Source organism: Rosa chinensis, chromosome 2, assembly GCF_002994745.2.
Source record: "Rosa chinensis cultivar Old Blush chromosome 2, RchiOBHm-V2, whole genome shotgun sequence".
In the NCBI taxonomy this organism is placed as follows: domain Eukaryota; kingdom Viridiplantae; phylum Streptophyta; class Magnoliopsida; order Rosales; family Rosaceae; genus Rosa; species Rosa chinensis.
Window position 1 is genome coordinate 81,060,977 of NC_037089.1, and position 27,186 is coordinate 81,088,162.

The 27,186-nt window shown below is 38.7% G+C and overlaps 7 protein-coding genes across 7 annotated transcripts; 4 read left to right on the forward strand and 3 right to left on the reverse strand.

The window, feature by feature from the left end:
- Nucleotides 1–1,347: 1,347 nt before the first annotated feature.
- LOC112185159 (DNA-directed RNA polymerase I subunit rpa49) lies at nucleotides 1,348–4,124 on the forward strand. Its single transcript, XM_024323366.1, has 4 exons — nucleotides 1,348–1,770; nucleotides 2,205–2,354; nucleotides 3,084–3,383; nucleotides 3,711–4,124. Exons 1-4 carry the CDS (start codon nucleotides 1,348–1,350, stop codon nucleotides 4,122–4,124), a joined length of 1,287 nt encoding a protein of 428 aa, XP_024179134.1.
- A 373-nt stretch (nucleotides 4,125–4,497) lies between these two features.
- LOC112184062 (tyrosine--tRNA ligase 1, cytoplasmic) lies at nucleotides 4,498–5,787 on the forward strand. Its single transcript, XM_024322356.2, has one exon. It carries the CDS (start codon nucleotides 4,498–4,500, stop codon nucleotides 5,785–5,787), a length of 1,290 nt encoding a protein of 429 aa, XP_024178124.2.
- A 469-nt stretch (nucleotides 5,788–6,256) lies between these two features.
- Nucleotides 6,257–7,953, reverse strand: LOC112188491 (LYR motif-containing protein 4). The gene is made up of 2 exons (XM_024327613.2): nucleotides 7,586–7,953; nucleotides 6,257–6,457 (listed from the first exon to the last, which is right to left on the reverse strand). The coding sequence occupies exons 1-2, from the start codon at nucleotides 7,873–7,875 to the stop codon at nucleotides 6,439–6,441; spliced, it is 309 nt and encodes a 102-aa protein (XP_024183381.1). The 5' UTR covers nucleotides 7,876–7,953; the 3' UTR covers nucleotides 6,257–6,438.
- Nucleotides 7,954–9,230: 1,277 nt separating this feature from the next.
- On the forward strand, nucleotides 9,231–11,312 carry LOC112189560 (pentatricopeptide repeat-containing protein At5g39350). Its single transcript, XM_024328904.2, has one exon. The coding sequence runs from the start codon at nucleotides 9,257–9,259 to the stop codon at nucleotides 11,270–11,272; it is 2,016 nt and encodes a 671-aa protein (XP_024184672.1). The 5' UTR covers nucleotides 9,231–9,256; the 3' UTR covers nucleotides 11,273–11,312.
- A 2,282-nt stretch (nucleotides 11,313–13,594) lies between these two features.
- LOC121051534 (protein SWEETIE-like) lies at nucleotides 13,595–22,677 on the reverse strand. Its single transcript, XM_040514047.1, has 6 exons — nucleotides 22,655–22,677; nucleotides 16,094–16,158; nucleotides 15,477–15,565; nucleotides 15,280–15,398; nucleotides 14,970–15,114; nucleotides 13,595–13,703 (listed from the first exon to the last, which is right to left on the reverse strand). The coding sequence occupies exons 2-5, from the start codon at nucleotides 16,142–16,144 to the stop codon at nucleotides 15,038–15,040; spliced, it is 336 nt and encodes a 111-aa protein (XP_040369981.1). The 5' UTR covers nucleotides 16,145–16,158; nucleotides 22,655–22,677; the 3' UTR covers nucleotides 13,595–13,703; nucleotides 14,970–15,037.
- A 553-nt stretch (nucleotides 22,678–23,230) lies between these two features.
- Nucleotides 23,231–23,839, forward strand: LOC112185161 (zinc finger MYM-type protein 1-like). Its single transcript, XM_024323368.1, has one exon. It carries the CDS (start codon nucleotides 23,231–23,233, stop codon nucleotides 23,837–23,839), a length of 609 nt encoding a protein of 202 aa, XP_024179136.1.
- Nucleotides 23,840–24,877: 1,038 nt separating this feature from the next.
- Nucleotides 24,878–25,327, reverse strand: LOC112185162 (DNA topoisomerase 6 subunit A3). The gene has a single exon (XM_024323369.1). The coding sequence runs from the start codon at nucleotides 25,325–25,327 to the stop codon at nucleotides 24,878–24,880; it is 450 nt and encodes a 149-aa protein (XP_024179137.1).
- Nucleotides 25,328–27,186: the final 1,859 nt, after the last annotated feature.

Below are 27,186 nucleotides of genomic sequence, written 5' to 3' on the forward strand. Positions count from 1 at the left end.
TAGCCGCTGGAATATTCAAGAAGATTTGGTTTTGGACTTTTCGGGTTTCTCGTGCGAAAAGTCAGGTTTTGATTTTGAATCAGATTTGACTAACTTTTGGCCAGAATGTCCGTTTGAAACGCATGATACCTTTCCAGAATGGGAACGACTTTTTAGGCTAGTTTTACATTCTTTTTCTTTTAGGTTTTCTAGTTTAGTTTGGATTTGTTTTGTTTTAATCCGTGGGCTTTAGGGTTTCATTGTTAGTCGCCCTAGAGTTTCTTTCCCATATATAAGCAACCTTAAACGGCTGCAGAACTATCTTTTATGATATTATCAATCAAAATTGAGAGTTTTCTCTTTTTCTCTGGTGGACTCCAAAATCTTTGTTTTAGGTTTATTGCTTGTAAACCTAGGGTTACTTCCGCCCGCGTTAGTACCCTTCATTTCTAAAGACTTACAACTCAAACTAATGGATACACTTTATTTATATGAAAAGAGGGTTTTAAAATTACGGTGATTACCTCTGAAATAATGGTGTGGGATTTGAAGGGAAAAAGATGTGCGCCGCCGCGGACCAGAGAGGCTCAGAATAACGTTCTACGTTCGCTTAATAGCTATCTATAAGCCGTTTGATTTTGTGTTTGGAGATCCTACGGCTCATACTTTTCGTCTATAGACTCGAATAAAGCCATACACCGTCCCCTAACTTCCATAGTTCCATCTTATTCGAAAACAAGTGCTTTATAAAAGAAAAAAGAAAAAAAATCACGAAAATCTTCTGAGTTTTAGCTACTGGTCATCTGATGTAACAAATATGCTAAGGAAGGTGTTTTAATCACAAATGCTAAGGAAGATGTAACATATTCTTAGTCACAATGGTTAATTATATAATGTAAACTAAGAATATGTTATGCAATTTTCTTTATCAAAAAAAAAAATTAAAGTTTTGTGAGTCTACTTATTTTTAGCTATTATCTCCATTGAAAATTCAACGATAATTGAGTACAAATGTTGTATTGAGCACATAATTTATTGACTAGGTAAACATGATTGATTTATTGTTGGGACGAATGCAAAAAACACAACTTGGTTTGTGTATTAAACAAAGATTGTGATCTCATATGATGATAACGGTAATTTTCATTTTTTCAAAAAAAAAAAAAACAGTAATTTTCCATTAATTATGTCTCCATAAACATTTACAAAAATATATATAAATATATATATATATAAACAAAAATTGATAAATTAACAAAAATCAAAATAAATAAAAAAGGACTCAAAAACCCTACCCTATTGCTCAAGAAAAAAAACTATTTCTCTGTGAAGCAACCCGCAGAATCCCCAACCAGTCATGAGTCATCAATGGATTCAGAAGACACCATAACCCAACAAGAGCCATCAACACCAGCTCGCAAGCACAAGAAGAAGAGGATGAAAGTCGCACCAGAAGACACGCGAAGCAACCCACAGAAGCCCCAAACAGTCATCAAAGTCATTCCAGGAAACCCAGAGAGAATGGCACCTTTGGTGGGCTATTTCCCATCTGGGTTTGATCCCACCAAAAGCTCAGATCTAAACTCAACCAAAGTTGGGGTCTTCAGGCACAAAGAGAGAAGTGGTACTCGGCTTCAGCTTGTGGTAACCCCAGAAAAGGATGCTGAAGTTGATTTCGTTGGAACTAGCTATGCTGGTGAGGCTCAGGCTGGGGAGCACTGCGCTTATGGACTTGGTATTCTTGATAAGGCCACCCACACATTGAAGATTGTGCCTATTGCTAATAACAAGGTAATTTAGGACCATTGGTTTTGTGGTTTAGGGCTTAAAAGTTTGTGGCACTTGACTCTTACCACTAATAAAACTCTACTTAGGGTGTGATATTGAAGTGTCAAAATCACTCCCCTTAATTTATAGCCGAGTTTACTTGTATACTCCTCGGTTGCTCTGCGAGTGCACTTGTTCAAAGTTGAAACGATAATTGACAACATAAACTTTGGTTCTATTTAGTTTTCATTGGCTGGTTAAGAAATTGTATGAGATGATGTCCAGTACAATGTACGAAGTTTACATGTGTTCTTTGCTTCATTGCTGAAAACAGAAATTATAAACTATGGACAGTAAATTGAGCACTTCATTTAAAAGTTCAAGGATAGAAGAACATTTTTCTTCAAATTGTCATTATCAGGATATACTTGTAAGTTGTAAACCTTACGAATTTTCAGGTATTTAGATTAGAACCAAAAGTTCAAGGTGCTGACTCCTCTAATAAGGAGCTTGCAAGTTCAGTGATTGGAAAACTTTCTGCACATGAGAAGACAGAAAAACTTACAGAACTTCATAATCGTTATGGAACAAAGAAGTCAATACGGCAGGTAAGACCCCATTATTCTTTTTGAGCTTTTGAGGGATCAGCAGAAGCATTTGTGCAATCAGAGGTGCCTTGACTGAGTGTGTCTGTTTGTATTAGAAATGTAGTCAGGTGAGGGGGCGGGTGACTGCAAAAGTCATTGTTCAGAAAAAAAAATGAAAAAAGGATTCAAAAATTATAAATTTCGTAAGCATTGTGTTTGTACGCACTTGAAACAATGACTAGTAGTATGTATAAACTCAATTTACTGGTTCTAAAGATTGTGAAAATTAATTAAACTTAGAAACAAACTCTAAACTTTCATATGTAAAATTTAGTGCATTAATTATATGATGAACAATGTGCTTGTTAGTGAAAAATAATGAAATAGTAGGAGGAAGGATTGTCAAAATTTTGCCCTATATATGTATGAGCATGTTCCACTATTACTGTTTGTTTTTTCCATATCTGCTTTGTGATGTCTAGTGGTCATTTATCTTACTTTGCCAGGATCGAGTATATAAGAACAAAAGACAAATGGTTGAAGAAAATTGAAAAGGGCAAAGGAAAAATATTGATTAGAAATCATTGATGTATGTAGCTATGTATGTAGGGGATGGACCCTTTCTTCTTGCATTAACAGTGACTGTTTCGGAATTTTTGTCCAACGCAATCTTACGCTGAATGCAGTTGATAGAAGCATTAGGTTGTTAAATTTAACTACTATGAAATTTCATCTTCTATGAAATTGCAGAACAAAAGAATGCAAACCTTGAAGCACGGAGATGATCCTGTTGCTCAAAATGATTTGAATGCAATCAAAAATGGTATGACGAACAGGGAGGATCTTGAAGAAGTTTCCGATTGCCATAATGATCGCAATACCCCACCATTTAATGCTTCTGCCACCACTCCCCAGGAGGCTTATCCACTGGACAAGATCATCTCCACAGCAGAGTGGAAATTCCTCCAAGATATTCATAAGCTTGTGGAAGGGGGATCAGAACTTCCCCGGTTTGTTAGCAACCGAATCCATAAACTGCAGCAGATTGTGGTAAGGTTGCAGATTTCAGCTGTAGTTTTTAAATCATTTCATTTGTCTTTTATGAATTTACACTTCTAAAGACCATCAAATGAATGTGCATAATGCTAAATACTTTGATTCATACTGTGCGTTATATATGTTTTTGCAATACCTACATCTACACAGCTGTGTAATCTGTTGGCATAATAACAAGAAAACATAGAGATATGGAGCCATGATATTCTTTTAATCTAGTGTGAGTCGTTAAAACTTCATGGTGTTTCTGCTTTAATTCATCACTTCCTGATCGAGGAAACTGAATCATCTTTATGTTCTATTTTTTGTCTATGTTTGTAGGATGAAGAGAAGAAGAACAAGCTTGCTTGTATTTTCTCATATATTATGCACCTTATAAAGTTCAAAGATCTGCATTCCATGGAGCTCAAGGGGCTTTTCTTTCCAAAGGCCCACAGATTCCCAAGCATTATAAGGGACAAATTTTCAAGAATGTTTGATGCAGTGTCGAGAAAGCTATCAACCGAAAAAAGTAATCTTCTCATTAGTTATGTCCTGGTGCTCACTCTATTTGTGGATGAATTCCAAACAAGTTTGACAGACATAGCAAAGGATCTGAGAATGAGTACCTTAAAGTTGAGGACGCATTATGAGACCTTGGGTTGCAAGGTGTCTAAGAAGAACAACTTTATAACGGTTACCCTTCCTGTCCCCCTCCAATTTCCAACACTGAAGCGCAAGCGAAGCAATAGATGATTTTGCTTCGTTCAATTTTATTCTTGTGATGGTTCGACAGCCTTTATGGAAGAATATGGGCATTTGGTTCAGAAATTGTTTACATTCTGTTTTTACGTCTCAGTTTAGTGTACAATTATAATTTGTGCGCATGACCTTTATGCTCACATATGCTAACCAGCAAGGATTCTCTTCCAAATTTTCATGGGAATCCTATAAGTACACTTTTCCCAGGGGATAAGGGATTCCCTTCTCAGCATTACATAGGAATCCCATAGGGAAAGTTAAACGTATTCCTATATAAAAAGGTACACAGCAAATTGCTGTCTCTTTGAGTTAGTTTGATTTGCTATAACACAGTTACCAGGACACTCGTAATCAGCGCAATATTTCAATGTCGAATGATGAAGTCTCTGAAGTCTACCAAATAATGAATAGCGATGTTTTAGAAGTTCTTGTCATCGGTGAAAACGTGGACCAGCTCAGTGAAAAGACCAGTTGTTTGGTATCGGCAACAAAATTAGCACCAGATCAGCAAGTTCCCTCCAGCAAAATCCAATCAATGTCAATCTCCGACCATTCTGACGCGCCTGAAGACCAACAAATGAGTTTGGACGAGAGGTACTTGCTGATTACAAGCATAGTGGATCCGGAGGAGCGAAATATTGAAGAGGATGATAAGGAGCTTCGGAATGAGGAGCTCCGGAATCTGCTGCATCGCAAGTCCGAACCCATCGCGTACGACGGCTTCGAACCCTCAGGTCGGATGCACATAGCTCAGGGAGTTCTCAAAGCAATAAACGTGAACAAGCTCACCGACGCCGGCTGCAAGGTAAAACTTCTGATAGCAGATTGGTTTGCAATGATGAACGACAAGATGGGGGGTGACATGCAAAAGATTGAGACCGTGGGTCGATACTTCATTGAGGTCTGGAAATCTGTGGGGATGAAGAACCTGGAAAAAGTCGAGTTTGTTTGGTCTTCCAAGGAGATTAGCTGCAGAGGACACGAGTACTGGCCTCGTGTAATAGACATTGCTAGACGAAACAGCCTGAATAGGATAATCAGATGTACGCAAATTATGGGTCGAGAAGATCGAGATAACTTGAGTGCAGCACAAATCATGTACCCATGTATGCAATGTGCCGATGTTTTCTTCTTGAATGCTGACATCTGCCAGATGGGAACGGACCAGCTCAAAGTGAACATGCTTGCGAGAGAGTACTGCGACAAAATCAAGGAGGACAAGCCTGTGATCTTGTCGCATCGCATGCTGCCCGGCTTGAAGGAAGGGCAGGATAAAATGTCGAAAAGCGATCCGACCTCCGCCATATATATGGAAGATGATGAGGCCGAAGTGAACTTGAAAATCAAGAAAGCTCACTGTGCTCCAAAAGAGGTTGAGGGAAATCCGTGTTTGGAGTATGTGCAGCACCTGGTCTTCCCATGGTTTCATGAGTTTGTTGTGGAGCGAAGCGAAAAGAATGGCGGAGACAAGACTTTTGCAAATTTTCAGGACCTGAGCAAGGATTATGCAAGCGGCGAGCTTCATCCTGGAGACCTGAAACCGGCATTGGCGAAAGCCTTGAACAAAATATTAGAGCCGGTAAGGTCACACTTCAAGAATGACCCAACTGCAAAGCAGCTATTACAAAGTGTTAAGAGCTTCAGAGTCACCAGGTGATCAATGCCAGTACCCTTCCTCCTCAGGGGCACATAATATGATTTCCCTTTACATATAGCCAACAGATGTATTGTACATGCATCTTTTTCTTATTAATAAAAGCTTTTGTTCTTTCGCTTCTTTGCAACACACCTATAGTTGATGGCTCCGACTTGAATAATAGGGTTTCCCTCAGACATTTTGTCGAATCCCTTAAGCCTTTGTTGGTTGATGCAAACTACTAGCTATACTCTTGTAAACAGCCTATCTCTCACCAGAAGAGAACAACAGCCCTAACTCTCAACAGCCCCAAGTCCCCAACTCATCTTGGCATGATAAAGAAAAAAGAAATTGCCTTCATGAAATAAAAGTAAGGAAAAGCAGAGTGTAAAGTGACAACTCACTACACTTTTGTTTTCCAAAATGGCGTGTATATGAAACCAATTTCAGATTACTTTTCCGATTTTTGACATGACCTAACATCAATAAATTATAAAAATGTTAAAAATTATTTGTCATTGAAGAATGAAATTAATTATTGATCAAACATACTCAAAGTTCATAACTAATTACATCTTCAACTCAAAACTTATACTAAAGGCATAGCCTAGAAGTTTCAACCCCCAAGACTTCCAATAAACTCAGCATTACAAATTTTCTTAAAGTCGTCCATCAATCAGTGCACTCCGACCTGCACAAATGACAAACAATTTCAATAATAAAATGTCACAAGCAACTAGCAAAATATGCAAGCACCGGAACAAATCAAACTACTTTCAGCATAAAAAATAAAACAATAACTTCATAGTACATAGATCCACATAAGATATAGCACCAACCACAGCGGATGTCACCAGGGAAATTGTCCTGTACAATGATTGACATTTTCAAGTGCCGAGACAGTGTCATAACTCATAAGTCCCCGAAGAAAACTGGAGGCAAGCGATAACATGAGATTTAGGAGCTAATGCCATTGAAACTTTGGATTGTCACAGTGCTAGAACTTGACTCTTGCCATCACCAGTGGACTGATGGATACTTTTGTGAAAAATTCGAGAGTTGTCATAGAGTTAAATTTGTCACCTGGTGGGAATGTTCTACAGCTTGCCTATGAAAAACCAGCTCACAAGATAGCCTGTGTAGACTTATTTTACACATTGGCTTCTACCGGCCTTTTATGGGGAACGGATGCATCTTAAATCTTATTCTCTTAAAACAAATTTGTCAGGAAGGATGTCCAAGAGTCCCACACTAGACATCTATCTTTAGCAAACACAGAGGTGCTAAATCCCAAGAAGAAGAAGAAGAACAAAAACAAATAAAGCAAATAGGATACTAGAACAGTCACAGCTAACCCTATTTATAACCACTAATGTTCACTAGCATTCTCATGATTCAATCTATGATCTACTTAGGACGGTTCAATACTTAAGAAACTAAAGATATATATATATATATAGTCTTGTGTATATATATAGTTTTGATTGACAAAAGAAACCGAACATTCAGAGATAAAAACAAAGTAAAAGTTCATCAAGTCAAGGCATTTCCCCAATCACAAAAGCAACAAGAAATAGGTAACAGTTAGATTATCAAGCTTTAATCTTTTCACCAAAGAATCAAAACACTCAAATCATATATACTAAACTTGGCATCAAAGCATTTCATGATTCCCAATTATGTTCCACATCAAGAACCAACACACAATACCAAAGATTTCAACCTTTTACTCTCCCAATCACACCTACCAAACCCAAATTGAAAAATTTCCACACCCAACTAAAAACCCCCAACAACTAGCAAAACAGGGTTACAGTACCTGTGGATGGGAATCTGAGCCTCCATCACGCTCTTGAGCTTGGGCGCGTAGAGAGAGTAAACCACCGCCTGGCGAGTGGCGACCTCGAGCTGAGCCTTGCCGTCGGAAAAGGCGGAGGAAATCGCCGACGGGTCTGAGAGGTTTCGGTTGTGGTGAAAGGCGTCAACGGCCCTGCGTTTGGTGTACTCTCGGATGTTGTAGTCTGGGAATTTTCGAGCGACGCGGAGGAAGGAGCGGTAGAGATGGAGGACCTCCGCTCGCGACGGAGCTGAAGCCGCTGCTACACTCATTGCCGCTACGAAAGAGATAGAGAGGAAACTCGAAGCCTCTATTCTGGGTTTTGGTTTATAAACCTTCCCAATTTATCGGGGAAGCGACGCCGTTTTATAGGGGTGAGAAAGGATTCGGGTCGGACTTTTGCCCATTATTGGCTTACTATAATGAAATTACTCGAATACTAAAAACAAGTGAATCAGATGCAAGTGGAGTACCACATTAATACATTACCGAAAGTATACACTAAACGTTCGAGTTACAATTCTCATCTCTGGCCAGCAGGTTTGACGTTTCAGAGGTTTCTAGATTCAATTCTAACCTTATCGGGATACCTTCGTAGATATCGGTCCAAATACTGATTAGTAACCTAACTCGATAACATAACAAATGTGTATTGCTACCTCACCCTTAATTTTTTCTTTAAAAAAAAAAAAAAGACCATCTATATTTATTCAATTATTCAATTTCAGGGTAGAGAGTATGTATCTGAACTCTGATATTTTCATAAGTTTATTCTCATGTATCTCATCATTAAAAATTATAATTGAGTCAGGGTCAAGAAGGATAGATCATTCGTAGTCTAAACTAACATATTTCGTACCAATAGAATTAGTGTAGTAAATAAAAAAAAAGTTTAGTAGTCGGTGCTACTACAATTAAATTTCTAATGATGTGCGTTAACATTGATATTGATGGGTAGATCTTCGGTTTCAAAAAATCACCGTAGTGATGGGGTAGACTGAAAATTAATGTTGATGGGGCTTTTAGACCAGAAAATGGGTGTGGAGGCATTGGGGTAGTGGTCAGAAATGATGCTGGTAAGGGTATTGCTGCTTTAGCTCGACCTTTTCTACATGGTCACTCAGTCCTAAATATGGAAGCTGAGGCGTGTAGAGCCGGTCTTCTCCTTGGTATACATCAAGGGTGGTCTGAAATTGACATTGAAAGCGACTCTGCCATTCTGATTACTGCTCTAAATAGTGTGGAGAAAAATTTCTCGGAGGTGAGTCGGGTTTTGGATGATTGCAAAGATTATTTTAATGCTTTTCAGTCAGTTAGAACTCGACATATTTACCGTGAAGCAAATGGTGTAGCTGATAGGCTAGCGCACCTTGCTAGTTTATTTTCCATTGATGATGTATGGTTAGATGAGACTCCTGCTATTATTCAGGATGTTCTCTACGAAGATTATTGTAATAGTGATTATGTAGCTCGGGGTTCAGGTTTCATGTCCCCCCCCGATGCAAAATTTTAATTCAATAAATGGAACCGGGCGTGGGGCTGAGCCTCCCAGCTAGGCTGGGTTCCAAACCCCTTTAAAAAAAAAAAAATCACCGTAGTGTAAAGTTAAACCAAGCAAAACGGACCGTTTTGGAATAAGCATAATTTGACTTGATGAGCGGCCCATCTCAAGCTTTGACTAAAGCCAAGGACGTCCTCACTGCCACTGCAACCCAATTCCACTCACTGCTCCACCACCTCACCGCCACTCCGTCCCTCACCAAAACCAAGAAGCTCCATGCCCACACCATCACATCAGGCTCCCACTCCCCCTACGTCAGCTCAAACCTTGCGAAACTCTACGCCTTATGTAGCCACCTCCAATATGCACGTAAGCTGTTCGACGAAATGCCTGACCGGAGATCATTTCTGTACAACGCCGTGATAAGAATGTACGTCAAAAATGGCTTACCACATGAGGCACTGAGCGTGTTTGTGCAAATGGTGGATTTGGGTACGTGCCGGCCGGATAGGTTTACCTACCCTGGTGTTGTTAAGGCGTGTAGTGACTTGTCAGTGGTGGGTGTTGGGCTTGTTGTTCATGGACGGATTGTGGTTGATGGGTTTGGCATGGATGTGTTTGTTATGAACGCTTTGCTGGCAATGTATATGAGTTGTGGGGAGAGGGATATGGCGAGGAGGGTTTTCGATGCAATGCAGGAACGAAGCGTGGTGTCTTGGAACACCATGATTAGTGGGTACTTTAGGAATGGGTGTGCGAGAGAGGCTTTGAGTGTTTTTGAGTGGATGATGAATGAGGGCGTGGAGCCTGATTGTGCCACTTTGGTTTCCTTGTTACCGGTTATTGGTTCCTTGAGGTCTAAGGTATTGGGAAGATGTGTTCATGCCTTTGTGGAAGAGAAGGGTTTGGGGAAGAATTTGGTACTGAGGAATGCACTGGTGGATATGTATATTAGGTGCGGTAGCATGAACGAGGCGCGAGTTGTTTTTGAAAACATGGGTGAGAGGGATGTGGTGACATGGAGTACTATGATCAATGGGTATATTTTGAGCGGTGAACCAAGAGGTGCATTGGCGCTTTGTTGGCTGATGCAGTGTGAAGGTGTAAAGCCAAATTCTGTAACAATAGCTTCTCTACTTTCGGCCTGTGGGAGTTTGCATCTTTTAAAGCAAGGAAAGTGCTTGCATGGGTGGACTATTAGGCAAAAGCTTGAGTCTGATGTTATGGTGGTGACTGCTTTAATTGACATGTATTCGAAAAGCACTTGTATTGATCAGAGCTTTCAAGTGTTTGCAAAGACTTCAAAAAAGAAAACCGTTCCCTGGAATTCGATAATTTCTGGATGCATTCACAATAGTCTTGCCATAGAAGCAATAGAATTTTTCAAACAGATGCTGGTGGAAGCCGTACAACCCAATGAAGCAACACTGAATAGTCTCCTTCCTGCGTATTCCATTCTTGCTGATTTACATCAAGCAATGAATATACATGGTTACCTAGTGAGATCTGGGTTTCTTTCATGCATTGAAGTTGCTACTGGTTTGATTGATTCATACTCAAAGGCTGGAAGTTTAGAATATGCTCACATAACTTTCAATGGAATTTCAGAGAAGCACAGGGATATTGTTCTATGGAGTGTGATAATAGCTGGTTACGGAACACATGGCCATGGCAAGATTGCTGTTTCACTTTTCTATCAGATGGTGCAATCTGGGGTGAGACCAAACGAGGTCACTTTTACCTCTGTTCTGCATGCTTGCAGCCATGCTGGTTTGGTGGATGAGGGCTTGGGGTTATTCATATTCATGCTTAAAGATCCGAAACTGATTCCCAAGGCTGATCACTACACATGCATTATTGATCTTCTTGGTCGTGCAGGTCGATTGGCAGAAGCTTATGATCTTATTAGAACAATGCCATTTCAGCCTCATCATGCTATTTGGGGTGCACTACTTGGTGCCTGTGTGATACATGATAATGTTGAACTAGGAGAGGTTGCTGCTAAGTGGCTTTTTGAGCTTGAGCCAGAAAACACAGGAAACTATATATTGATGGCAAAAATTTATGCTGCAGTGGGAAGATGGAAAGATGCAGAAAATGTGAGACATATGATGAACGAAATAGGGTTAAGAAAATCAGCAGCTCACAGTCTAGTAATCTTAAACTGATAATCTTAAACTGATCGGCTATAATATTTGAATTTTCTCATTTTCTGGGTCTTCAACTGCGAGCTTGAGGCAAGTCTTGTTAAAGATGAAGCTTTAATTTTTCTCTTGGAAAATTCTGAATGATACATGTCATGACAATATAAGCAATTTCCTTGTTTGGAGTGGCAACAAAAGCTGTGTACTTCAGTATCAATATTACAATTTACAACAAATATTATCATTAAGATTTCCCAGCATCACCAGTGCTCTTTTATCCTTTACTTCCTCGCCAAGCTTTACCGGACTGATGACACTTGTAATAACACTATGATCACTCTATGCCAGCATGAACACATGACCAGTACGTGATGTAGATGCACACAAGGAATACAATCCCCAACATACAGCCAAGAACACTGATCAAAAAGCATAAGTGTGCCTATGCTTCACATATACTACCATTGCCAAGACTCATACCGCACAGTTGAAAGTATCTCAAAGTGTCTGCACCAATCTAGAATTCTCTATAGCTTGTATAATATATGTAACTATTCATTGTAATTTGAGCCAATTCAATAAAATACAATCTCTCTATCAATTTATCTTTCCAGCTGCTCTAGCTCTGTTTCCTTAACTTGTACCGGTCCAATATCCTTTCCCTGCTCATGGTGTGCTGAATTAATTCCGACCAGTCCTTGAGCATCTTCAAAAGGATGAAGTTCAGATGGTCTGTGACTCCGTGTTCAGTAACTTGGTTCAACCCTGCTTCCGTTTCCTCTTCCGGTCCGGATAACAATTTATCGTCTCTCTCCTTCCGATCATCACATGCCTCGATAACACCACTATTAGTTTGGGAATCATGGGGTTTCTCTGTCTCAACATTGTCTCATAGTACATTACCATGTGAGGATGTCAGATCATTGCTGGTTGCCTCCACATTGTTAAGAGGTTGGGAAACAGAATCTCCATGCATGAAATTGATCACTCTCTGTATTCACTTTCGAAAGAGACGATTTCTCAACTAGGTCGGGTGTTTACAAGGCACTGTCTACTCGATCTTTGAGTCATTTTCAGCTGCGTTTGCAGTAGCAGGAAAAGCCTGAGAAGAACCCCAATCATCTTCATCTTCATCTCTTTGATAATCAGAAACAGGAGAATGTGATGTAGTGGCTGGTAGTGGAGGCTGTTTCTTTTTACTTAATTACCACTGTTGGCACTGGTTATTTTATCTCCAAAAATGGAGTTGTGGGCTTCATCTTGGTTGCTTTATGCTCTTGAGTCACAGAAACACGAATAAACCCCTGAAAAGAGAGAGAAAGGGAGCCAGTTTTAATGTATCCAAAAAAGTAGAGCTTGCGACACTAGAGTCGTCCAGGCAATTCTGGAGCAATAGATGGAAAGTATCGTTTTGGACCTGGAACCAATCAAAATGATAGGATGTACAAGAATTTGGTGCAATTAGCTGTCAACCACATGACATGGATTTCTGAATGTTCTGAATTGTTAGACTTGGGAGTAATAATGGAGTATTAATAAGAAAAGAAAAAAATACTTCAAGAAAGTACATGAAAAACACTAAGAAAAAGCATCCCCTAACAGTTAATAGCAATGGTTTGATTCATTAATATCCATTGGTTAGAATTAAAAAAAGTTGACAGTAACTTTGACAGAGGGATGAAAATAAGATGATAATGCAGACATGCACTTATAGGTCAAAAGACACCACATAGCCAATTACAAAGTAGCCAAAAGGATTTTGGGTGAAATCAGCACATATGCGCGCGCGCACACACAAAAAAAAGGGAAAAAACAGGACACCTGAAATTGCTGTCGGTGAGTCAGATGCATAGACTGCGACACATCCTTAAAGTGAACTGCTGAGGAAGGAACTTGAGCAAGATGAGAAGCAAGTCTTACAGCAGTGCTCCTAAGTTTATTGACTTCCTGTAAATAATGCATAATCAGAAAATCATTAATTCATAGATGTGATGAGATGCACTTGAAATTTTGAAGGCTACGTACTTAATTATATCACATGATAAGAACCTTCTTCTAAATCCTTGAAAACCACGAGAACAGCTCCCAGGAGCAAATTCATAAAACCTCTCTGACATTCGATAGGTTTTGCCGATGTTTGCAGAAGCACTAAAAGTCATAAACATTCATCGATGCTGGTGTTTCAGTTACAGGCCGGTTTCTGGAATCAAAAGCACAGTAAAACTCCTTCACAACCACAAATATCAAAAGCCGAAAGGAAAAGGGGAGTGATCTGTAAATGCATAAGATATCCAAATGGAAATTAGGAAATACCTTTAATATATTCTGCATTATCAGGAGAAGATCACTAGCAAGTTCCCCAACAAAAAGCATTAAGAAAGTTTCATCCTCCGCATTTGTGCCTTTCTGAATCAAGTTTTTTAGTACTTAATTGCAACCCAATTATTTCTTGAACCTGGGAACAAAAATCATCATTAGTTCCCACATGCTCGGTATAAGTGACCATAATGGGATACATGCACACGGACATACATGTAAACTTGAATCTGTGAGTATAGTTTGGACACATCTGGTGCGATATTTGAACATACCATAATTAATTGAATCACTATCTGTATTATCTCCAAGATAATCCATTTCATAACCGAGCTTGGTAAATGATATAGTTTGTTCAAGAGAGAAAGCAAGCTTTGTTTACAGTAATGTATGCAAATCAAATCTCTTATTCTCCAGCATATGAGTTCAGTCCTAGCTTGGTCAAATTAGTGATCACATTCAGACAAGCTCCCAATAATTTTCTCATCTGAAGAATACCATCATTACCAACACTGCATATATCTGCAATATGGATTTTGATTAGCCTAACTATGACTACAAGTAAGAAGCCAATCTTTTTTTTTTGTTGGCTGAATAGAGGGTTAAGAAAGGCAATGAACCTCCTTAAAGCCAATCTTTTAATTTATATAGCATAATCTTCAACATGATCTTATTGACATATTTTCTTCCACTTGTGTGTGTACACCTACAAACACATATACAACATATATATATATATATATATATATATATATATTACAGTATTCCCATTTTGTTGAACTATACTGATATCAACTCAATTGCTTTTATTAGTCTTGGTCTTTTGGAAACCTTGTCTTAAAAATGATGTCTTCAGTACCAAAACACCCAAGAAATGGATATTCAACGTTAAATAAATAAATTCAAAAGACACAGGTTCTGTAAAATGCAACATGCCCTTAAAGAACCAAAATCAGAGACAAATTCTAAACAGAGAAAAATCTAATGTCCAACAACCATGATAAGTATTAGCGACTGAGTGATGGTGGGTAAACATTGAATCAATATCATTCCTTTTTCAACTGCAGTTGATTAGAAAAGGCAGTTAAAGGCCATCCTAGTCTTCTTCTTTTTTCTTTTCTTTTTTTGAGAATAAAGGCCGTCCTAGTCAGATGGATCACATAAGAGAGAAACTTTGCTGAAAAAATATTTTATGTTGAGAATGTGAATCCCACATTGCAAAAATATAATCTTGCAATAATTTTTTTTTGTTTTTTTTTTTTTCAAAACAGTGCAATAGAGTTTATAAGGGTGAGGTTCTGAAGCTCAAATTACTTTGTCTTTTTATATAGCAGGAAATGGAGCTTATGAAGCATTATTGACTAGTTGAACAAAATTTGCCAGATCAGGTTATCAAAATGCTCACCATCAATAAATCTTATCAATAAGAGACTCGTGTACTTGAAATATTCATCAAGTTTGGAGAAGCAGAAGTCAGTTGGGACTTCTCTGATTCCCTTGTAACCAATTAAAAGAAACGCTAATGCCGCAGATACTAGTTGCTTCTGCATCTATTCATACGCAGTCAAAGAAAAGATGAAAATCGAAAATCAATACAGGTGAACTAGGAAATGACAAGATGTTAATATAACCATGAAAGCCACTGTAACACAAATAAACAAACAGATAACGAAACTCAGTGATGATAACCACTAGAGCACAGAAAACATAATTACTCATAGTCTGATACATCTTACTGGCCTTTGGTTGAAAACAGTTCACAATGGATTTTGCTGTGACAAATATTGAGGATATCAAATCCTCCAAGGAGTTATCCAGAGATATGGCATTGGTACTGGAACACAAAAAGTATGAACCTTAAGCCATTGAGACTTCACTTGGTAATCAACATACTTATGGTAGGTCTCAATACCTTTGAAACGCTTTGTAGAGGTACGCCAAACAGAGTTCCACTGCCAGATAAGCAGAGTGTTCTGGCTCATAAAATGTTTCAGGGCAGTTCTGCACGATATATTGATGGGAAAAGAAAAAAAAAAAAAACTATTCAAAAGTTGTGAATGACTATATACACACAGACAGAGTGCCTCTTTTTCAAATTACAACTCAGCATCTGCAATGCAAACATATGGATTACACATCTAAACATGCAGAAACGTTTATTATAGATACTATTTCTACTTCAGACCAAAAAAAGGAAAAAAGATACTATTTCTACAAAGCCTACAAGATCTGTTATCAGAGCCTAAGGATACGGAGTGTAAACAGGCATATTGGCTGTTGCAGCCTGCAGGAAAATGTCAAAGGAAGTGGAATGGTTTCCAGATACATCATAGAATCATAGCATGTGTGAAAGTAATGGACTACAATCCAATAGAAAAACTATCCTCAGTGATTGGTATGAAAGACTTTATGTGTATCAACTGAGCGTCTGCTAGATCAGAACACTAGACACAATGCTGAATACTCGTTAAGATTATTTACCAAAATAAGAGCAAAAATATGCCTTTAAAGTTAAAAGTATGTGTTTACCTGTGATAGAACAGACACTGAAAGAGTATCCCATGAATTATCCATGCACATAGAATATGAGAAACCTGCATTGATTAAAATGAAAACACCAAGTAAAAAAAGATTCTTTAAAATGAAACCAATGGCCAACACTAGTATGAAAGTTATGAAGGAAGATCGAGTGGAGAGGACCGGAACATAGCAAGAGAGAAGGAAGGGTACTGTCATTGATCACTTGGTGACTCTGAAGCTCTTAACACTTCGTAATAGCTGCTTTGCAATTGGGTCATTCTTAAAGTGTGATCTTACTGGCTCCGCTGTTTTGTTCAAGGCTTTAACCAATGCCGGTTTCAGGTCTCCAGGATGAAGCTCGCTGCTTGCATAAGTCTCACTCAGCTTTTCAAATGTCCAAAAAGTCTTGTCTCCGCCATTCTTTTGGCTTCTCTCCACAACAAAATCTTGAAACCATGGGAAAACCAGGTGCTGCACATACTCCAAACGCGATTTCCATTGACCTCTTTTGGAGCACAGTGAGCTTTCTTGATTTTCAAGTTCACTTTGGCCTAGTCATCTTCCATAACATCATTTTGCTCTCTAAATTTAGCATTTGGTGGTGATGAGAGGAATGAAATAGAAAGATCCGGAGAGGGAAGTAAGTGTAGAAAGGAGTGGACAATTAAAACATTGGATAAAACATTAATCTGCTGAATTACTTACTAAACATAAGCCTATATGAGAACAAAGGAACCCTAGAGAGAGCCTCCCTCTCGTCCCTAGCGTCACTCCACGTTCCTACCTGATCTCCTCTGGGGATCTGCAGCCTCCGATATCTGGAATCCTTTTATCCTTTTATCCTTGCTTCCCATGCAGAGCTTCAAAATCCTAGTTTGGAATTGTCGGGGTCTCAATAATATTGAGACTCAAGATGCCCTAGTCAACATTGTGCGTCAGAAAAACCCTAGTATTGTTTTCCTATCGGAAACCCTAGCAACGTCCGACCTGCTCAATGACGTTCGTCAACGTATAGGTTTTGATGGTGTGCTTTGTTCACCACGAGAAGACGACTGTCGAGGTTTAGGGTTATTTTGGAGGAAGGAAATCCCTGTGCGTCTCAGGAACTACTCTGCTAATCATATTGATGCAGAAGTAGGAGTAGTTGGATCTGAAGGGGTGTTTCGCTTCACCGGAATATACGGTGTCGCTACAACGGCAAATCGCAGTACTACGTGGAATCTGCTCAGAACCCTAGCAGCTCAGGTTAATCTCCCATGGCTCATTGAGGGAGACTTTAATGAAATCTTGTGTTTGGATGACAAGTGTGGTGGTCCGGCCCGCAGTGCAGCTCAGATGTCTCGATTCCGTCAAGCTTTGGTGGACTGTGGTTTGATGGATATGGGATTCGTGGGTTCCCGATTCACTTGGGCAAATCGATATACAAAAGAAAGACTTGACAGAACTTGTCAGAATGTACAATGGAGGGAATTGTATCCTTTCTCCCGAGTTCTCACTTTGCCTCTGAGTAGATCTGACCATTGTCCCTTATTGATTGAAGTCAATCCTGACCTGAGAGGCCTATGGGACGACGCACCACCCCGGAGGTTTCGCTTTGAAGAAATGTGGCTAACTCACTCTGATTATGGGAATGTTGTGAAGAAAGGCTGGATGTTGCCTTCTACTGGAGAGTCTATGACTCAGGTTGGTCGAAAGATCCATCAAACGGGTAACCTGCTTCTTGATTGGAATGAAGGAGTGTTCCAGCAACGTCAAGTTGAGATGAAGCTCATTCAGACTAAATTGGAAGTGTTAATGAAAACGGCTCACCAGGATTCCCATTTTGACGAACTGAAAGCTCTTCAAGTTAGGTTGAATGAACTGCTTTCCATTAATGAAACTTATTGGAGACAACGCTCCAGAGTGCAATGGCTTCGGGAAGGTGACCGGAATACTAGTTTTTTTCACAGGAGAGCCTCTAATAGAAGATGTAGAAACCGTGTCAAGGGTTTGGTGAAGGAGGATGGGCAGTGGACCAATGAACCAAGTGAAGTGACGGACATCTTAGTTCGATATTATGAGGATATTTTTCATGCCGAAAGTTCTGATCCTTTGGCTACCGATATGATACTTGATTGTATTCAACCTAGAGTCACTGAGAGTATGAATGCGGCACTCATGGCCCCTTACTCGGATGATGAGAAAACGGGCCTTATTCCAGATGCACCCTTCCAGATGGTATGTCTCCCTGTTTTTTCCAGAAGTTTTGGGAGATAGTAGAGTTTGATGTCTGCAAGGCAGTTAGAGAAGTACTCAATACTGGACTGCTTTCCCGAGAGTCTAATTTCACCCACCTTGTCTTGATTCCGAAAGTTAAAGAGGTACAATTAGCATCGGACTTACGACCGATTGCTCTTTGTAATGTGGTCTACAAGATTGCTTCAAAGGTGCTGGCTAACAGGTTGAAACAGTTCCTTCCAGATATTATTTCTCCACTTCAAAGTGCGTTTGTTCCCGGTCGCCTTATTTCTGATAACACTCTTGTGGCTACTGAGATAGCACATTTTATGAAGAAGCTTCGAAGACAGGAGGACGGATTCTTTTCATTAATGAAGTTAGATATCTCTAAGGCCTATGATAGGCTAGAGTGGAGTTTTTTGGAGGCTATGTTGGTGAAACTAGGTTTTGCCCGAACCTGGGTGGATGTTATATTAGCTACTGTCAAGTCTGTAAGTTACTCTATATACTTATTAATGGTAACCCTACTGGTTTTATTCTACCAACTAGGGGTATAAGGCAAGGGGATCCCCTCTCCCCGTATTTGTTTATCTTATGTGCAGAAGTCATTTCTGCGTTAATTTCTTCTAGTGTTCAGAATGGGGTTCTCAGAGGACTCACTATGTCACCTTCTGCTCCAACCATACACCACTTATTGTTTGCGGATGATAGCTTTCTATTCAGAGAAGCTTCTGCTAGAGAGTGTCAGGCTGTTAAGCATATTCTCTCCATTTATGCCAGGGCTTCAGGACAGAAGATTAATCTAGAGAAGTCTAGTGTGGTGTTTAGTGGTAATGTGGATTTACAGTCGCGGAATCACTTGGCGACCATTCTTGGTGTTAAATGTGTGAAGGAGCATGGACTATACCTTGGTCTCCCAATACATGTGGGGCATAATAAAACAGCCATCTTTGCTTATTTGAAGGAAAGACTCACCAAGAAATTGATAAGTTGGCGATCGAAGATACATAGTTCAGGAGGGAAAGAGCTTCTTCTCAAAGTTGTTGCTCAAGCTCTTCCGAACTATGTCATGAATTGTTATCTACTTCCCAAATCCCTTTATGATGACCTACAACAACTCTGTGCCCAATTTCTTTGGGGAAGCACTGATGAGAAAAGGAAGATCCATTGGAGGTCGTGGGAAAGAATGTGTCTCCCAAAGGAGCAGGGTGGTTTGGGGTTTAAACACCTTTACGCTCATAATCTTGCCATGTTATCGAAACAAGGGTGGCGACTTTTGTCCAATCCTACATCACTGGTCGCTCGTGTTTTCAAGGCTGTCTACTATCCTAATGGTTCGTTTCTTACAGCAGATTTGGGAGATAGACCTTCCTATTCATGGTGAAGTATTTTGGAGGCAAGACCAACCTTACAAGCTAGTATTTATTGGCGAATTGGCAATGGGACCTCTGTTAATATATGGACCGACGACTGGATTCCCAATATTGCTGCCCACTCAGTAACTTGACCTTATGACACTGTTTTTGAGCTGGTTTCTGACCTACTTGACTCTAGTACTGGATCATGGGATTCTGTGGTAGTTCATGCTTGCTTTACCGCTGATGTGGCCGCGCATATTCTGACTATTCCCTTAAGCAGACATTTTGGGACAGACAAGATTGCTTGGAAGTTCGATAAGAAAGGTTGGTTCTCGGTTAAATCTGCATATAAGGTGGCTTGCTCTTTTTCCATTGGCCACATTTTTGCGTCCACATCTACTGGAGACCCATTTGTTCCACTTTGGAAGGCCTTGTGGAGGCCAAAGTCCCTAATAAGGTGGTCATTTTTGGATGGCGTGCTGCTCATAATATTCTTCCAACTAGGGTTGCCTTGATAGCGAAGGGGTATACCAGTGAGGTACACTGTGTGGTGTGTTCCCAAGCTGCAGAAACGCTTGAACACCTATTCTGTGATTGTTCGATAGCCCAGGATATTTGGAATGCTCACCCTTTTGCTATCCCTCTTTCTAATTTACTGTGGAAGGACTGGTTATTACAACGGGCTAGTTCCATGCCCTCAACCCTATTTGATAAGCTTCTTGTCCTTTTATGGAATCTTTGGAGAAACCGGAATGACATTTTATGGAAAAACCGTTCTCAATCTAGCTCTTGTCTGGTGGCCAATGCATTAGCTTGGTATGAGGAATATCTTCAAGCCAACTTGTGTGGGGGTCCTTCTCATGGCAGACAACAGATGAGTAACAAATGGGAAACCCCTGTCGGGGATGTCTTGAAATTGAATGTAGATGGAGCCTATTTACCCCAAGTTCCCTACGGGGGAACAGGCGGAGTGCTTCGTAATATGCAAGGGCAGTTTGTTGCGGCCTTTGTTCACAGAGTAGATTATATTAGTTCTCCTCTCCATGCCGAGCTGCTGGCTGTGAAGCAAGGCGTGCAACTCTTGCAATCCATGCACGTAACAAGTGCAGTGATCGAAAGTGATTGTCAGGTTGCAGTAGCAGCTATCACCAGTGAGCAGATTAATCTTTCTCAGCTTAGTGCTTTAATTGCTGAAGTTAAGGACTTATTAGACTCAACTGCATGTATTAGTTTAAGGTTTGTTCGTAAACAGGCTAATACTGTAGCTCATTGACTTGCTAGTCAGGGTTTTGAGTCCAATATCAATCATGAGTGGTTTGTAAATGCTCCAAAACTCCTCCTGGATGCCCTTATGTACGATTCCAATCGTATTCATTAATAAATTTCCTTTGCCTCAAAAAAAAAAAAAAAACATAAGCCTATATAATCTGCCAAACTTTGCTCAAAAGAAATTAAAAACTAACAATAATAGCTTCCAATCTAATCTTTTTATCTTCTAAAACTCTTAACCATAAACCAAGGATCTAACAAATATATTCTATCTCATCCAATCCCTATCCTGCAATTTTTTTGAAGATAAACTTTGACAAATATTCAAACTCATTCTATCCAATCCAATCTCTGTCCTGCAATTTTTTTGGGAGGTAAATCTTTGACAAATATTCAAACTCATACGAGGAAAGTATCTCAATTTATGCACGATAGGCAGGGGCAGAGGCAGTTCAGGCCGAGTGGGGGCCACTGACCCACTGAGATTTTGACAGTTGGCTGCCAAGTAGACAATTTGCCCCCATCAAGTGGCCATATATGTTATATATGATATAGATTTCGGTGTTCCTAACTTCCCATTTCAAACTTCAAAGCCCAGATTGATAGTCCAAAGTCCACTCCATCTAAACATATCACTAGGCCCACCGCCCACAACACAACTCTCACAAGCTGACGGAAAAATCAAGAAAAAGCTCCCCATGAAGCTTCTTGTGCAACCCCATTAAGCATATATATTCAAAATCAACTACCAAAGTACCAAAGCCAGCACTCTGCACTCTGCACTCAAAGTCAATAACCAAGTACAACTGATATTGCTGGCTTCCTAGAATCCTAGTTGTTGCGATGACTTCGTTTCTCAAACCCCATATATCAATATCACTTTGTTGATCAAACTCAACTACCAAAGCCAGCACTCAGGTTGATTAATTTGTTTGTTTCTTTTTTACTGTTTTTCTTCTCATCTGTGGATTGTGGCTCTGTTCTTGTGTATTGTTGATAGTATAATTTGATTGCTCTGTTTTTGTGTTGAAAGATTTTATTGCCATTTTTTTGATCTCTTTTCTTTTTGCATGCTTGGAAGGAAGGATGGAAGTGTGGCTGTGTGGAACTCTATAAGCATATACTAATATTTTTGATAGATTACACATGATTTTGTTTACTATATTGATCGTTTCTTAGTTTTCAAACAATTTTACTTACACTTTAATCATCTTAATGTAGTTGTAAATTGTGTGAAAGAGTCATGGAAAGATTCTTTAAAAGAAAATCAAACATGCTACCACCCCCTGAAGATAGTGTAATGTCAAAGAAAAGTCGTGCTCGGGTAGAAATAAACTTGGCAGATCTTCCTTTAGATCCTGGATTATGAAACCAGAATTCAAGATTACGATCCAAACATTCGAGACCAAGTTCGAAGAGAATATCTGCAAAGGGGTCCTTGTCAGCCTAGGGAACACAAATTTCTTCAAACCAAGTGTGGAGCTTCGAAACGAAGGTTTATATCTGCTTGGTTCGATGATTTTCCTAAATGGTTGGAATATAGCATCGACAAAGATCGTGCATATTATTTGTGCTGCTACCTTTTTAAAGCAAATATCGGAGAACAAGCAGGTGGTGATGCATTTACTAGTGATGGTTTTCGAAATTGGAAGAAGAAAGAAAGATTATATGATCATGTTGGAGACCATAATAGTGCTCATAATCAAGCTTTGAAAAAGTGTGAAACCTTGATGAATGAAGGACAACACATTCGAAATATCATCCACAAGAATGCTAAGCAATCCAGAACAGATTATTGAATTCGACTCAATGCATCAGTTAATTGCATTCAATTTCTTCTAAGATAAGGCCTTGCATTTCGAGGCCATGATGAGTCAAACAATTCAAGCAATTAAGGTAACTTTCTTGACCTTGTGTAATTTCTTGTTGATCATGATGAAGAAGTTGGAGCTGTTGCACTGAAAAATGCTCCAGAAAACCTCAAAATGACATCACCAATGATTCAAAAGACATAGTCAATGCTGCTGCAGTTGAAACCACAAATGTTATAATTAGAGACATGGATAATGCATTATTCTCTATTCTAGTTGATGAAGCTAGAGATGTTTCTATAAAAGAGTAGATGGCTATTATCTTTCGTTATGTGGATAACAATGGTTGTGTGATTGAACGTTTCATTGGCATTGAACATGTTTCCAATACCACTGCCATTACACTTAAAGAAGCTATAGATGCATGGTTTTGTAAACATAGTTTAAGCATATCAAGTTTACGTGGTCAGGGTTTCGACTGAGCCAGTAATATGAGTGGGGAACTTAATATCTTAAAGATACTTATTTTGAAGGAGAATTCCTCTGCTTTCTATGTCCATTGTTTTGCACATCAGCTTCAGTTAGCTTTGGTGGCTGTAGCAAAGAAATATAGCATTGTAGGTGCCTTCTTCACATCAGTTGGTCATGTTGTAAATATTGTTGGTGCATCTTCTAAACGGCGTGACATTCTTCGAAAAAAGCAGTCTCTCAAAGTTGTTCAAGCATTGAAAGTTGGAGAACTTTCAAGTGGAAGAGGCTTAAATTCAGAAATTGAGATTAAGCGTTCAGCCAATACACGTTGGAGCTCATATTATGGTACGCTCATAAACTTTATTGCCATGTTCTCTCCCATAATTGATGTGCTAGATGGAATTGCATTTGAAAAAGTAGGTTGTGATCAAAAACATGATGCCTTTATTTCATTGGGGTTATTGCAATGTTTTGATTTCATATTTAGTCTGCACTTGATGAGGATTGTACTTGAAATTAGTCATGAGTTGTCACAAGCCTTGCAAAAAGATGATCAAGATATAGTAAATGCAATGGATTTAGTGAAAATTTGCAAGAGAAAATTGCAAGATATGAGGGATAATGGATGAGATTCTTTACTAGAGCAGGTTGTTGTCTTTTGTGGCAAGGAAAATATTATGGTTCTCAACATGAGTGATCAGCATCTATGTAAATTGAAATCAAAACGGAAAAGTCCAGAAATCACAAATCTGCACTATTATCGCTTTGATTTCTTGTGCTGTGATAGATCTCCAACTTCAAGAGCTAAACAATCGTTTCAATGAGGTTAATACTAATCTACTCCTTTGTTTGGCATGTTTACATCCGAATCATTCATTTTCTGCTTTCAACAAGCAACGTTTGATGCTTCTTGCTAAATTTTATCTGGATGACTTCTCAACTTCAGATTTGCTGGTACTACAATCTCAGCTTGATATTTATATTGATGATATGCAATCTAACACAAAATTTCAAGACTTGCAAGGAATTTCTTCTCTAGCACAGAAACTTGTTGAGACAGGAAAACACAACATATTCATTTGTCTATCTACTGATAACCTTGGCATTAGTAGTTCTAGTTGCAACAGCCACAGTTGAAAGAGCATTCTCTGCCAAGAACATCATAAAAAATCGAATGCGAAATCGAATGGGAGATCAGTGGTTGAATGATAGCTTAACGGTATACCTTGAGAAAGATATATTCAATACCATTGACAATGAGCCTATAATTCAACTATTCCAAAACATGTCTACTCGTCGAGGACAGCTATAGATGACTTGAGCAATATTGTTTCTGTTTGGTTGGGAAATATTCATTGTATTTTGTGCTAGGAAATAGCTCAAGCCTTTTTTGTATAAAGCGAATCATTTTTGTGTATTATATGCACTGATTGCAAATACAAGGGATGTATTTTGATTCATCAATGGTCGTTTGGTGTTTGGTTAATTTTTTTTGCCCCCATACATGTATATTCCTCCCTCCGCCACTGACGATAGGTCATTTGTTTCAGCACCTTTCTCCATGCTAAATTTTCCTTCACAAAGTCTCTTTCCAAAAATTCTTCTTTCTTCTTCAAATCCTCTCTGCCCAACGTTTCAAACCGAATTACACCTTTTTCACCATACAACTAAATCTCATCACTTTTCAAATCAATCAAATCTTGAGGTGACACATCCAACCACTTTATGCCTCTTGTTCTTAGATGTCTAGAATTGTAGATCATGCTTCTGGATCCGTATAAATATGTGAAAAAAATTTCAAGTCCATGAGGATTGCTATCCGTAAGGACTAGCACAAGAATATCCAAAGCCTTGGCCATCTTCTTCAAGAATATTCGAACCGCAATACTTGGTTGTCCGCAGCCGATCATGATGATGCACTGGAAATGATCCTGAAGTTTTGATTCAGCCAATCTCTGAAAAACTATGTCATTCTCAACAACTAAAATAAATTTGGGTTTCTTCACATCCGTGAGCACAAACTCAACGTACTCAACATCTTCACACAAGATTTGCTGAACGTCGTACTCTTTGCTTCGCACAAATAATTCCTCTATCGGGGTACCAGAAACTAACATTCCCAATTACCTTGCCTTTGTCAGAGCTCAATATACTCTGAAGTTACTCTGAGTACAACCAATAAGTACACATGCAGAGTCCAATATCTCATCAACAACCGCATCAGTTTTGAACAAATTAGTATATGCATATTTAAGTCATCGTTTGTTCACGTGCATGTTTCTCTTGCGAAGATTATAAATCAGATTCAAAATAGTATTAAACCTCTTGAATGGCATGTTCGGCTTATCGGCACGATGTTTGTAACACTTATTTGTGTGTATGCCATTCATCATCACGCACTCCAGCTCTTTCACATAAATATGTTCCTCTGGTTTTGGCTGCAGAATATAACACCTTCCTCCCTGCTTGCGAAACTTCCAATATACTTTTTCAATTCTTCTCATTACTTTCTCGCGACAAATTCAAGGTTATTGATAGTGTTAGTATCCATTTCAATAACGATGGAGGAATTAGTTGTGCCAAAAAGTTTATGAAATCTTGTGTGAAAATGTTAATTACATTGACTTTGTGCATACAAATGTGGACAAATCCAAATTTATTATAGTTTTTGAAATTGACATAGTTTTTCACAGATTGACTGAATCAAAATTTTACAAACGTTTTGGGTGCATTATCGTGATCGGATGCGGATAACCAATTAGAGGATATAAAATGATAGAATAGAGTAGATTGGAATTTATAATTGTCAGTTTTTATTGCCTTTTGAGCTAAAGTTTGAAAGATTGGAGTTATATAGTCATATGCTTAGTAATCCAACATATTAATGTTTTTATCCAATGTTCTAATATATTTACTTTGGATGAACGTGATAAATAATATTCTCATCATCCACTTCTTGCTCCACTTGCTTCTCTCCCTGATTGGAATTTATAATTGACAATTATAAATTCCAATCTACTCTATTCTATCATTTTACATCCTCTAACACTACTCATAATCATAAACTACACTTCTAACAACATTGTTAGGACATTTTATCCAATCCAATCCAATCCCTTTTTTGGAAGATAAATTTTTTACAAATATTCAAAATGGTAAGAGGAAAATATCTCAATTTCAGCGTGAAACATCATTTGTCCCATCACCCTTTTCCATATCAAATTTTCCTTGACAAAATCTTTTTCAAAGTTCATATTAAAAAAAAAAAATATTGTGTTCAAGTTTTCAAACCGATATCCACCTTGAGCACCGAACAACTAAATTCCATCTTTTTTTTAAATCAATCGAATATGTAGGTGTCACACCAACCACTTTATGGGTGTTCTTAGATTTTGGGAATCGTAGGCCATACTTATGGACTCATTTAAGTATGTCAAAAAAATTTTGAGTCCATAAGGATTGGTATCTGTAAAGACCTATACAATAATATTCAAAGCATTGGCCATCTTCTTCAAGAATACTCGGATGACAATAATTGGTTGCCCGCATCCGATCACGATAATGCATCCAAAACGTTTGTAAAATTTTGATTCAGTCAATCTGTGAAAAACTGTGTCATTTTCAACAACTATAATAAATTTGGATATGTCCACATTTGTATGCACAAAGTCAATGTAATTAACATTTTCACACAAGATTTCATAAACTTTTTGACACAACTAATTCCTCCATCGTTATTGAAACGGATACTAACACTATCAATAACCTTGAGTTTGTCCGAACTCAAGATACTAAAGTTAATGCGGGTATAACCTATCACTACACATAAAGAGTCCAACATCTCATCACCAACTGTATTAGTTTGAATAAATCAATATGTACATATTGAATCCATCGCTCGTTCACTTGCAATTTTGTCTTATGGAGATTATATATCAGATCCAAAAGAGTAATAAGACTCTTGAATCACATGTTT